The sequence below is a fragment of the Clarias gariepinus genome, chromosome 24, assembly GCF_024256425.1.
Source record: "Clarias gariepinus isolate MV-2021 ecotype Netherlands chromosome 24, CGAR_prim_01v2, whole genome shotgun sequence".
Classification (NCBI taxonomy): domain Eukaryota; kingdom Metazoa; phylum Chordata; class Actinopteri; order Siluriformes; family Clariidae; genus Clarias; species Clarias gariepinus.
In genome coordinates, this window is record NC_071123.1 from 14,191,000 (window position 1) to 14,203,188 (window position 12,189).

The 12,189-nt window shown below is 37.8% G+C and overlaps 1 protein-coding gene across 1 annotated transcript in view; it reads left to right on the forward strand.

Moving 5' to 3' along the window:
- The window catches only part of fibcd1b (fibrinogen C domain containing 1b), a 164,180-nt gene that overhangs the window by 117,912 nt on the left and 34,079 nt on the right, over positions 1-12,189 (forward strand). Inside the window, exon 6 of the mRNA XM_053485870.1 lies at positions 5,431-5,527. Coding sequence (XP_053341845.1) covers positions 5,431-5,527 — 97 coding nt within the window. The remainder of the gene's footprint in view (positions 1-5,430; positions 5,528-12,189) is intronic.

Consider the following 12,189-nt stretch of genomic DNA (forward strand, 5'->3'; position numbering starts at 1 on the left):
GGGCAATGCTTTGGACTGCATTACCCACAAAGCATTGCCCACAACGCAGTGCGGGCAATGCTTTGTCGGTAATGCAGTCCAAACTGAAAAACGCTGGAATATAGAGCCTGAGCCTGTTTTCTTAAGTAGTTTTTGGTTTGATTTAAGTAGGGAACCTGTTACGGGCTGTTACGCTTCCGCGAGCAACAACATCAAAAGCGGAGAAGCTTACTGAGAGAGATACGAACGCGATGTGTTTACTGATGTGTTTACATGACTTAATCTTCGACAGACACCGTTATAAACCATCTAACGTTACAAATATAGTAAGTATAGTAAGCATAATATAGTTTTCCGACTACGTACACCGTTTGCAACTAGACAATCACCTTAATGCATTGTTTATTATAAACGGGCGATTAGGAATTATATAGAGATGGATGTACATAGAGAAGAAGCCATAACCATGTCCTATGAGAGTATAAGTTAACTTACACTCCGCATTCATCGTGATTATTAGAAAAGGCGATCTGCAAAGATTCATAGAAAAAGAAATTACACTCACGAGCCTGGTGAAGATAAAGCAGAAACACGAAGCGTTAGTACAGATCCATTTTTCAGGAGCAGCTTCCTAGCGAAACCTGCTTTATATTAACCCGCGTTTATAAAGCAGTCTGGTGAAAAATTAGCGCAAAATTGTTAGCGCAAACATGAACGCATTTAGGTAGATCGGCGGGGACGTTTGCTTTAAAACTAAATTCAGCCACTGCGTCCTCAGCGGCTCAGATGTCGGTAGTAAATGACAACTGCTGTGTTCGCTATTACACCCAACAACTGTACACCACACTCGCATAGGCGGCATTTTGCTCCAGCGGCGAAAAACAATGGCTGACAGCTTCTTCTCACTCGGGGCGGGTCTTTGCTAAAACACCAGTGTCAATCAACTATAGTAGGAGCAGCCTCTGTTGCTTTGGCGTCACATTGCAAGGCATTTGAGATTGGCCTGATTTCAGAAGGGGCATGTTATTGTAATAAATAAAAAGAAAACCACTGGGCGGCTCTTTATCATTGTGAAGTGGTTGTGTACACACTCTCCTAACACACAGTTCAGTCCAAACAGCTTAAAAAAGTGCATGTAGGCCCGTATGATCCCTTTAAGGGTCAGTCGCCGGGTACGTATTGGAGTGACCTTCAGGGTTCAGTATTTATACAGCCACCAAATTTTTCTGTTGGTCCTTTGCAGTCAATCGGAGGTTTTTCAACACTTGCCTCCTCAGGAATCTTGTAGCAGCAGGTAATAGAGTCCTCCTTTTGCCATGTTAAAGTATTTCTAGTACATTTGCTATTTTTTATACCTTTGTCCTATACAATATTTTTTTTCTCCAAACTTAATGGACAACACTCTTGACTTTTCTGGCATGCAGTCACACATCTCCATCAACAAATCGCTAAAATGTTCAGGTATTTAATGTGTTCTTAATTATTTACCCTTAAGGCATCTAGTCTGTGCTTAAGACAACACCCGATTTACAAATTTGCATCTTGCAGTTGATGGAGATTTGTGGGATGCACATCCAGGGCACGAAGCTCCCGTTCCACCACATCCCAAAGATGCTCTATTGGGTTGTGATCTGGTAACTGTGGGGGCCATTTTAGTACAGTGAACTTATTGTCATGTTCAAGAAACCAATTTGAAATGATTCGAGCTTTGTGACATGGTGCATTATCCTGCTGGAACTAGCCATCAGAGGATGGGTACATGGTGGTCATAAAGGGATGGACATGGACAGAAACAATGCTCAGGTAGCCCGTGGCATTTAAACGATGCCCAATTGGCACTAAGGGGCCTAAAGTGTGCCAAGAAAACATCCCCCACACTATTATACCACCACCACCAGCCTGCACAGTGGTAACAAAGCATGATGGATCCATGTTCTCATTCTGTTTACGCCAAATTCTGACTCTACTATTTGAATGTCTCAACAGAAATCGACACTCAGACCTTTAACAGTCTTCAACTGTCCAATTTTGTTGAGCTTGTGCAAATTGTAGCCTCTTTTTTTATTTTTAGTGGAGATGAGTGGTACCCGGTGGGGTCTTCTACTGTTGTAGCCCATCCGCCCCAAGGTTGTGCGTGTTTTGGCTTCACAAATGCTTTGCTGCATACCTTGGTTGTATTGAGTGGTTATTTCAAAGTTGGTCTTCTATCAGCTTAAATTAGTCGGCCAATTCTCCTCTGACCTCTAGCATCAACAAGGCATTTTTGCTCACAGGACTGCCGCATACTGGATGTTTTTACCTTTTTACACCATTCTTTGTAAACCCTAGAAATGGTTGTGCGTGAAAATCTTAGTAACTGAGCAGATTGTGAAATACTCAGACCGGCCCGTCTGGTACCAACAACCATGCCACGCTCAAAATTGCTTAAATCACCTTTCTTTCCCATTCTGACATTCAGTTTGAAGTTCAGGAGATTGTCTTGACCAGGAACACCCTTAAATGCATTGAAGCAACTGCCATGTGATTGGTTGATTAGATAATTGCATTAATGAAAAATTGAACAGGTGTTCCTAATAATCCTTTGGGTGAGTGTATATTGTTTTAAATTAAAAGCATCTTTACATGCACAAAGCAACAAGACCTCGCAGAATTGGAATTAAACAGCTGTATGGCCATAAGAAAAACACTTATAAGTGAGGTTAAAAAAGAGTCTTTAGTGAAGCGATGCACGCATCATGCATAGTCCTCACTGTACAAACCCCTGTGAACAGTGTTATGATCTGAGGTTGCTTCAATTGGTCAGGTCTAAACTCAGCGATGATATGTGGCAATAAAATTAAGTCAGCTGACTGTATGAATGTACTGAATGACCACGTTATTACATGAATAGATTTCTTTCTTCCCTGATGGCATGGGAAAAGTTCTGTGACCAAGAGAAATCATTTTCACACATTGTGCATTGATTTTTGTGTGTGTGTGTGCGTGTGTTATTGTGTGCTTATACAGTTTACCGTTGTGATGCTTCTTTTTCACATTGTGTTTAAATTTTCTCTTTGAGCACAACTCTCTCTTCCGTTTAAGTTAGTGTCTGTGGGGAATGACTCACATATAGATTGGATTCACAGTTTATTACTTTGTTAGAGACCAATTCATCAATGCCAATGAAAACCATGAAAAAATGTGGAGTGCTTTGTTATCAAGGCTAAAATCATTAAATGAAATAATGTGTGTGCCTTTTCTTTATTATTTATACAGTCGAACCTCGGATTGCGAGTAATGCGGTTTACGAGTGTTCCGCAAGACGAACAAAGATTTTTAATAAATTTCGACTTGAAAAACAAGTCTTGGTTAATGTATACCAAGTATCATGCTTCTTGTTTTGGCTCTGAGCGTCACATGATTACAACTTAGCCAATCTTTTTTCTCTCTCTTGCACTCCAAAATTGTGGGTCATCGTCTTCCCTGCTAGCTTTTAGTGTGCGTCTCTCACTGGTATAATCAACATCCGTGCGCGCGTGCACTGTTTACTATAACACTGTGACCACGTGTGTGTGCATAAAACATATTTTATTTTGTGTGTGTACAGTGTGCGTGTACTGTTTCTTATAACACACGAGTATGTGCGCGTTCAAAGAAAAAGAAAGTCTTATTAGAGAGGTTAAAGATCTATTTTCTTTTTCTCTTTATCAGCCTGTCGTTATATGTGTGTGTGTGTGTGTGTGTGTGTGTGTGTGTGTGTGTAAAACTCAAATAAGAGAGGAGAACGGTTTGATGTGTAAGATAAGAAGGGGGAGAGGGGAGAGGGGGAGGGGTTGATTCCATATCTCCTCTTACTTTAGCTTCGCACACAAACACACACACACACACACACACACACACAGCATCTGCTCGAATAAATTGAAACACTTATCTGTCCGGATTTATTTGTACTTTTTTTTTATAGGTAAAGTGCAGGTTAATTTGTCTTATTTTTACTTAATATTTTGTATTAATTATTTTTATGTAATTTTTTTGGGCTGTAGAATGAATAATTTGGGTTTCTATTATTTCTTATGGGAAAATTTGTTTTGATTTACAAGTGTTTTGGAATATGAGCCCACTTCTGGAACAAATTATGATCGTAATCCAAGGTTCTACTGTAATAATAATAATAATAATAATAAACAGTGTATGTCCTGATAATAAAGTTGTGATCTTAAAATTGATTATAGTATGCATGAAAATGTGAATTAAGCTTAATATGAAGAGGACATCATTTATGGGTTAAACATAATTTGTAAAATTAAATTTCTTTAGAGATGGACCAAAAACTAAAAGGTATTATGCCCTTCTTCAATAGTAATATCCTCAAAAGACATTTGCACTTTAGTAGATTAGTTATTTTACTGCTTTGGGACTCTTGTAAGCTAGAAAATAAAGTGCATCTTCTTTTTAGGGCTATTAGCAACGTTTTTAGCCTGGTCTAATTTTGAGAGTTGGTTTTAGTTTCTGAGAAAGGAATTTTACAGCTTTTAACAAGAATGACGCTTTCTAAGTTTTGCACATTTCTGATACAAAGTGGAAGGATAGGAGTGTGTGCATACATACAGTATGTGTACAAATATAGGAATGAAAAAAAAACCTTTGATACATGATAAAGAAAGATGTCTCACTTTATGTGCCTTGTGGCCTAACATGATTTGTGCATTCAGCAAGCATGATTACATAAACATTACTTGGTGAGCTGTTACCCAAAGAGCAGTCAAAAGAATTGACGGACCCCATGCAGGTGATGATAAATCATATGCCACCTTTTTTTGTCTTATGCTAGAAGTAGCTCTAATATAATAAAACTATACTGTATGTGTTTGGATTAGACATTAGACTACAATTTTGCAAAAATGAGCGAGAGTATATAAGCATCAAAGGTACGAAGAGGTCAAGATTTGGCCTTTGTGTTAACGTTTTTTTTGCTCCTCTATCTGAATTTTTGCTCCATTGAGGTCATAGGCCCTGATTGATTCTATTTATGCCCAATCTAAAAAAATTCTTATGATTTCTTATTCTAGGTTTAGTTGCGTCCCTTCAATACAAAAACTAGATCATTTTCAGGATTTAAGGCATTTTATGAATGAATTAAAAAATAGTGTAAACTTTAATAATTTGCTACATTTACATTTACATTTACATTTAGGCATTTGGCAGACGCTCTTATCCAGAGCGACTTACATTTTTACCTTATTATATCTGAGCAGTTGGGGGTTAAGGGCCTTGCTCAAGGGCCCAACAGTGGCAACTTGGTGGTTGTGGGGTTTGAACCTGGGATCTTCCGAACCGTAGTCCAATGCCTTAACCACTAAGCTACCCCTGGCCCATTCACTTACACATGGCCCATTCCCTTACACATGTTCAGTTGTGAGACTAGTTAAAATAATTTGTAACTTATCAAGTGTGATCCCTTTTTCCCTCTAGGTGATTCAGCGCAGAGAGGATGGGTCTGTGAATTTTTTTAGAGACTGGGACTCCTACAGAGCGGGATTTGGCAAGATAACAGGAGAACATTGGCTTGGTAAGTGTTTTTTTGTTTAGTTTTGTGTGTGTGTGTGTGTGTGTGTGTGTGTGTGTTATTGTGTGATTTATTGTGTGTGTGTTATTGTGTGATTGTGTGCTTATACAGTTTACCGTTGTGATGCTTCTTTTTCACATTGTAATTAAATTTTCTTTTTGAGCAAAACTCTTATCTCTTCCTTTTAAGTTAGTGTCTGTGGGGAATGACTCACATATAGATTGGATGAACAGTTTATTACTTTGTTAGAGACCAATTTATCAATGCCAATGAAAACCATGGAAAAAGGTGGAGTGCTTTTTCATTTTGTTTCCTCAATTTATCCCTTTCTCCCTCTGTGTTACACTTGTTTAACTGCTTTTTTATTAATAAACGAAGTATTTTAAGTTGAAGTGCTGTAAGCCCTTAACCTTACTGAAAAGGTCAAACATGATTCTTGGACAAAGAATGTCTTTGTTTATGAGAATACATGTGTTGGTGCATGAATGAAAGCTTTAGATTTAGTAGTGTTTGGTACACTACTAACTCTAGTTACATTGCAAGTATATTTATTACAGGGTTGGGAGTTGGTGGTTAATGGTGTAATTTCTTGATGACAAATTCTAATTGCTATAGAAAAAAATGCTTGTCACATTTTACATCAAGACAACTTCCTCCTCTGTAACTTTTGAACACGGAATTTATCAACATCCTTATCCCGGGGTTTGTGTGATTTTCAACAGTACAAACAGAGAGAAAAGACAAGCTTTGTGTTAATGCTGGGAAGTAAGAGTAATTTATTTTCTTTTATCCTAGTGAACACAAGATGTTCCATATCTTCTTCTTTGTCTTTCGGCTGTTCCCTTTCAAGGGTCGCCACAGTGAATCATTTGCCTCCATCTAACCCTATCCTCTGCATCCTCTTCTCTCACACCAACTAACTTCATGTCCTCTCTCACTGCATCCATAAATCTCCTCTTTGGTCTTCCTTTAGACCTCCTGCCTGGCAGTTCCAACCTCAGCATCCTTCTACCGATATATTCACAATCTCTCCTCTGAACATGTCCAAAGCACCTCAATCTGGCCTCTCTGACTTTATCTCCAAAACATCTAACGTGGGTTGTCCCTCTGATGAACTCATTCTTGATCCTATCCATCCTTGTCACTCCCAAAGAGAACCTCAACATCTTCAGCTCTGCTACCTCTAGCTCTGCCTCCTGTCTTTTCTTCAGCGCCACTGTCTCTTAGCCGTAGAGCATTGCTGGTCTCACCACTGTCCTGTACACCTTTCCTTTCATTCTCGCTGATACTCTTTTATCGCACAACACACCTGACACTTTTTTCCACCCATTCCAACCTGCCTGTACCAACCTCTTGACCTTCTTTGAACACTCTCCGTTGCTCTGGACCGTTGCCCCTAAGTACTTAAAATCCTGCACCTTCTTTACCTCTGCTCCCTGTAGCCTCACCGATCCTCCTGGGTCCCTCTCATTTACACACATGTATTCCGTCTTGCTGCGGCTAACCTTCATTCCTCTGCTTTCCAGAGCATACCTCCACCTCTCCAAATTTGTCTCCACCTGTTCCCTGCTCTCACTACAGAGCACAATGTCATCTGCAAACATCATAGTCCATGGGGACTCCTGTCTTACCTCATCTGTCATCCTGTCCATCACCAGAGCAAACAAAAAGGGGCTTAGAGCCGATCCTTGATGCAGACCCACCTCCACCTTGAAATCTTCTGTCACATCTACAGCACATTTTACCACTGTCTTACAGCTCTCATACATGTCCTGCACCACTCTAACATACTTCTCTGCCACTCCAGACCTTCTAATACAATACCACAGCTCCTCTCTTGGCACCCTGTCATACGCTTTCTCCAAATCTAAAAAGACACAATGCAACTTTCTAGGCATAAAACCATATTGCTGCTCACAAATGCTCACCTCTGCCCTTAACCTAGCTTCCACTACTCTTTCCCACAGCTTCATTGTCTGGCTCATTAGCTTTATACCTCTATAATTGCCACAGCTTTGCATATCTCACTTGTTCTTAAAAATTGGCACCAATACACTTCTCCTCCATTTTCTCTGGATTCCTCTCACTCTCCAAGATCTTGTTAAACAAACTTGTCAGAAACTCAAGATGTTTCATATGAATCAATCAAAATGACACAATGCCAATCACACTACCTAAATTATTTTTAAAAATTTTAAATCTACTAAAAAAAATTGTGCAACATGTAGTTGTATGGCAAAGTTGTTGTATAGTTGTGATACTTACAGACAGAAACATGTTCATGTTATAATGTTACCTCTGGCCTGTACATGAACATTTCCGCCGTATTAAACACCATTTATGTACTAGCAAAACTTAAATAATTGATTGCAATGTACTGTAACTAAATTTATTTCTATAACTAAATAGTAAAGATTAGTTTAGATTAGTGGGGCCAGAGGTAGCTCAGTGAGATTAGATTAGATTAGTGGGGCCAGGGGTAGCTCAGTGGTTAAGGCATTGGACTACGGTTCGGAAGATCCCAGGTTCAAACCCCACAACCACCAAGTTGCCACTGTTGGGCCCTCGAGCAAGGCCCTTAACCCTCAATTGCTCAGATGTATAATAAGATAAAAATGTAAGTCGCTCTGGATAAGAGCGTCTGCCAAATGCGTAAATGTAAATGTAAATTAGTTATAAAAATTGTAAACAGGGGAGCTTTTTGCATTCAACTTTGTCAGCATTACAGTGAGTCTGCAATATGTCCTACCCAAGTATGTGGCAGTATGCTGTCTGCAAAGCACTGTGCCTTGTTGTGTTTGTGACTTATCTTAGAATCACGTTTTTTCACTAAATACTGGAAATCAAACTAATTATGCAGAGGTTAGATTAAATCCTATAATTGGTGGCTAATACAATTAACATAATTTATTTAACTTATATTAAAAAATCATTTGTCCTCTGGGAACACCAGTGCCAGTTTCTGTCTCTAAGAGGTTTCATTTGATTTGAAGGCAGTATTTAATTGCCAGGGTAAACAAAAGGGAGGGCTCGAGCACATTTATTAAGTGTCGATTAGAAGTCGATTAATCAACACAGCCAACTCGATCAGTCAACCACTGATAATTACCACTGCCCTCCTTGGGATGTCCCTATCCACCATGTCTCAATGACACAATTGTACATTTGTTCATTAGAGATAAAAGTGAAAAGCATTTTTTGCCAGGATCCATTTGTAAATTCTAAGATTGTCGGTACAGATATTTAAAGAACCAAGAATCAATTAATGAGTAAACAAATTAACCCTTTTTAAGTGTCTCCTGTGTCAAAATTTCTAATTAATCAGGAAACAGTTTTATTCACTTGGAAGTGTTACAGTAAGCAAAAAAAGAAAGAAGTGAACAAAAATATGAACAATGGATTTCTCATGCAGTTTAGCAATTGAGTGAGGTGAAAACTGAAACTTAGACTATTATTCCATGCAGTGTACAGTATTTATGTGCACAAATGGTGCTGCCTATGTGGCTTTCTGTTCAGAGAACTGACTATAATGCCCAATGCAATTCTTACTATTGTTACTTCCAGTATGTTTTCTTAAGTCATACTTTCTTTTTTCTTAGTAGTAAAATAAAGGATGAATCAATGTTCCATTTTCTTTTCTGTATCAACCATGGATGCTTTTATAACACTTTCTTATCCAGAGTTCTAGTTTATTGTAATGGTCTAGTTTAAGCAAGTTCATCTGCAGCTCATCCACTTTTTGTCCCTCTACATGCCACTCCCTTCTACTTTTTTAAGAATTTTTTTCCAGTCATTTGCCAGCTGGCTTTTCTCGCCACGCCTCGTCTCTAGACACTAGTCTAGTCTAGTCTCTAGTTTTTTTTTTTTCATGTTTTCCCTTTATGTCTTACCTCTGATAACAAATAATCAGACTTAGATTTTTTTATATCTGTATATGGTTTCTGTTGAAGTTTGTTTTCAACTAAAAAGTGGGCCTTAAAACCCCTAGTAAGTCAGCCTTGTTAAAGAACCCAGCATACTTTTTTGAATACAGCAAAGCTGGCCAAACCATCATTGACATTGCAGTTAACAAATTGTTATTGTCTCAACATAAAACACTCATATACTCTGTGTTCAATTTGCAATCTAGGAATTATTGGCCTAGAGTCCCTGTTCAACTGCATCAGCTTAATGTCTTCTTTGTGTCCACTGTTAAGTGCCCTGTTAAAAAGCCCTGAAATTGGAGGGGGAAAAGTCCACATCAGACAAAATGTAGAAATGGTTTTGAGAATGGGGAAGAAGTAAAAAATTGGGACAAAATCTATACAATGCAATAGGATTGAAGCTCACAGTACAACAGTTACTTAGCGAAACACAATCCCCTTGACTTTTTCGTACACAAAAATTAAATTGGAGTCTTTGGTTTGAAGATATCTGATATGAATACAAACAAATCATATTAACCTGTAAAATGTAAAGTCTGAGAATGTGAACCCATGCTAGACATCCTCTCATCTTCTCTTCTTGCCTTTTTACGTTCACAGTTCGCATACAGGTATAGATTAATGACTGCAAAAAACGGTCATGTGATGCGTAACTGACCAAAAAAAATTGTATTTCTGTATTTTGTTCATTGTATACATTTTTGTAAAAAACTATCGCATAGTTTTACAGAGGCTTCTACTGTTCTAACGTTTTCTAAGCAATGTTTTTTTCATACTCTATCTAACATCTTTAGATGAATAATGGGCAATATACATTCTACACATCACACATGGTACGGTACCAATCAAAACTTTGGTCATACCTACTCATTAAATTTTGTTACTGTTGTTGTTGGTTTTATATAATGTACTATTTAACACCTTGTAGAACCATACTGATTAGATATGGAACATCAAATTCAAATCAAATTCAAATTTTATTTGTCACATACACAGTCATACACAGTACGATATGTAGTGAAATGCTTACACGACTGCCAGTGACCTTAAAGATAAAAGCTTAAACATAGGAGATAAATATGAATAAAAGAAATACGTTAGGAAATAAAATTTATTAGTAAAATATACTGTACAAGTAAAATATACTGTAATAAAAAATACAGGTATAGATTATTGGTATAGATTATGTGGCAAACATTTTTAAGAATAAAAAAATATATATAAAATACAGGTATTCCCCGATTAAAATAAATATTCGAGTAAAAAATTTCCACAGATAGAGACCGCGGTTCGCATTTGTAGAACAAATCAAGGAAGTAGCTCACATGTGATGTACAAAAATAGACACTGTAGTGCACAAGGTACAAATGTTTACAGTTATATATAATATTTTCAATGTGTAAAGGAATGTATAAAATGTCCAAAGTTCGGTATATTGTACAGTATGTGCATGTGTGTGGGGGTGCGGGAGAAATCCTGGTCTCAATGGTTTCAATAAATCAGTCCGAGAGCACGATGATGGGAAATGGCTGTGCTGTAAAGCTACCCCGATGGAGAATGGTGCCAAAGGTCGACTAATTCATGTTAAAAGAACGAGCTAGGTTTGCCATCTTTTTACCTCAATCCATCCTCTCAATTATTTTCACGTTTGTCACCATTGTTATTTCCTGGCCCTTCTTAGCAGTACTAGCTTTATCGCCGCTGCTTTTACGCTTTTTCTTGGCTTTTATTGCACTGGCATCACTGGATACATGCTGCACATAAAAATGTACGCTGGACATGTGATCTAACATCCACAATTGCGTATCTTCAAAAGTTCAAAACTCGTATGTTCTTACGTAGGCGACCTACTCTATATGCACATCTTAGTAGGGGTTATTATTCCTTAGCAAAATAATGTACATAGTATACATCCTATGCATACTTCTTAAGTCTTCACTTTGATACTCTTCTCTTTATTACTCTTTTTCTCTGATCACTGTTTAATGAGCTTAAAAGTCTGTTCATTAAAGCACGAGGAAACCTCAATTCCCTTGTTCAACTGTACATGCATTTTTGTTACAAACTTCCTGACCTTCTTAGTTCTCAAGACTCCAATCTAATTTAGTTGAATATTTATTTCATGTACATATATTTTTTTTAAGTTAGATAATAGTTATGCAAATAATGTACTTAATACTGAATGCCTTTTCTTTTATGCATCTCATGAATTAGCAAATTGAGTGTATATTCAAAGTGCTTTTAAGCGTAGGAGTTGGCACCCCATTCAAGCTGTGTTCTCTGGCATAGTGTCCGGGCCCCTGTCACCCTAGACTGGTTAAGTAGTTTAGGCAATAGATGGATAGATGGATGGATCACGTAGATTAAAATATTAATAATAAAATATTATTAATATTAAACCTTGGAGGTCCTTAATATTCTTTTTTTTTTAACTTTCTTTTGTTCTAATGTCACTGACAAAGCTTGACAAAGGAATACAGCAGAAATGGAAGCACTCAAAAAGGTACATCACAAGAGTCATCATCGAGAAAAGACAGGGGGCTGTGTCCGATTTTGGATTTTCGCGGGTTGAACCGCTATTTCAAAAAGTACAGATTAAAAATGTTAACCATCAAAATGATTGTCTCGCAACTCCAACCAGAAGATTGGTTTGTGACGATAGATTTAAAGGATGCATACTTTCACATAAAAGTTTTGCCACAACACAGGAAGTTCCTGAGGTTCGCTTTCGGGGGAGAAGCT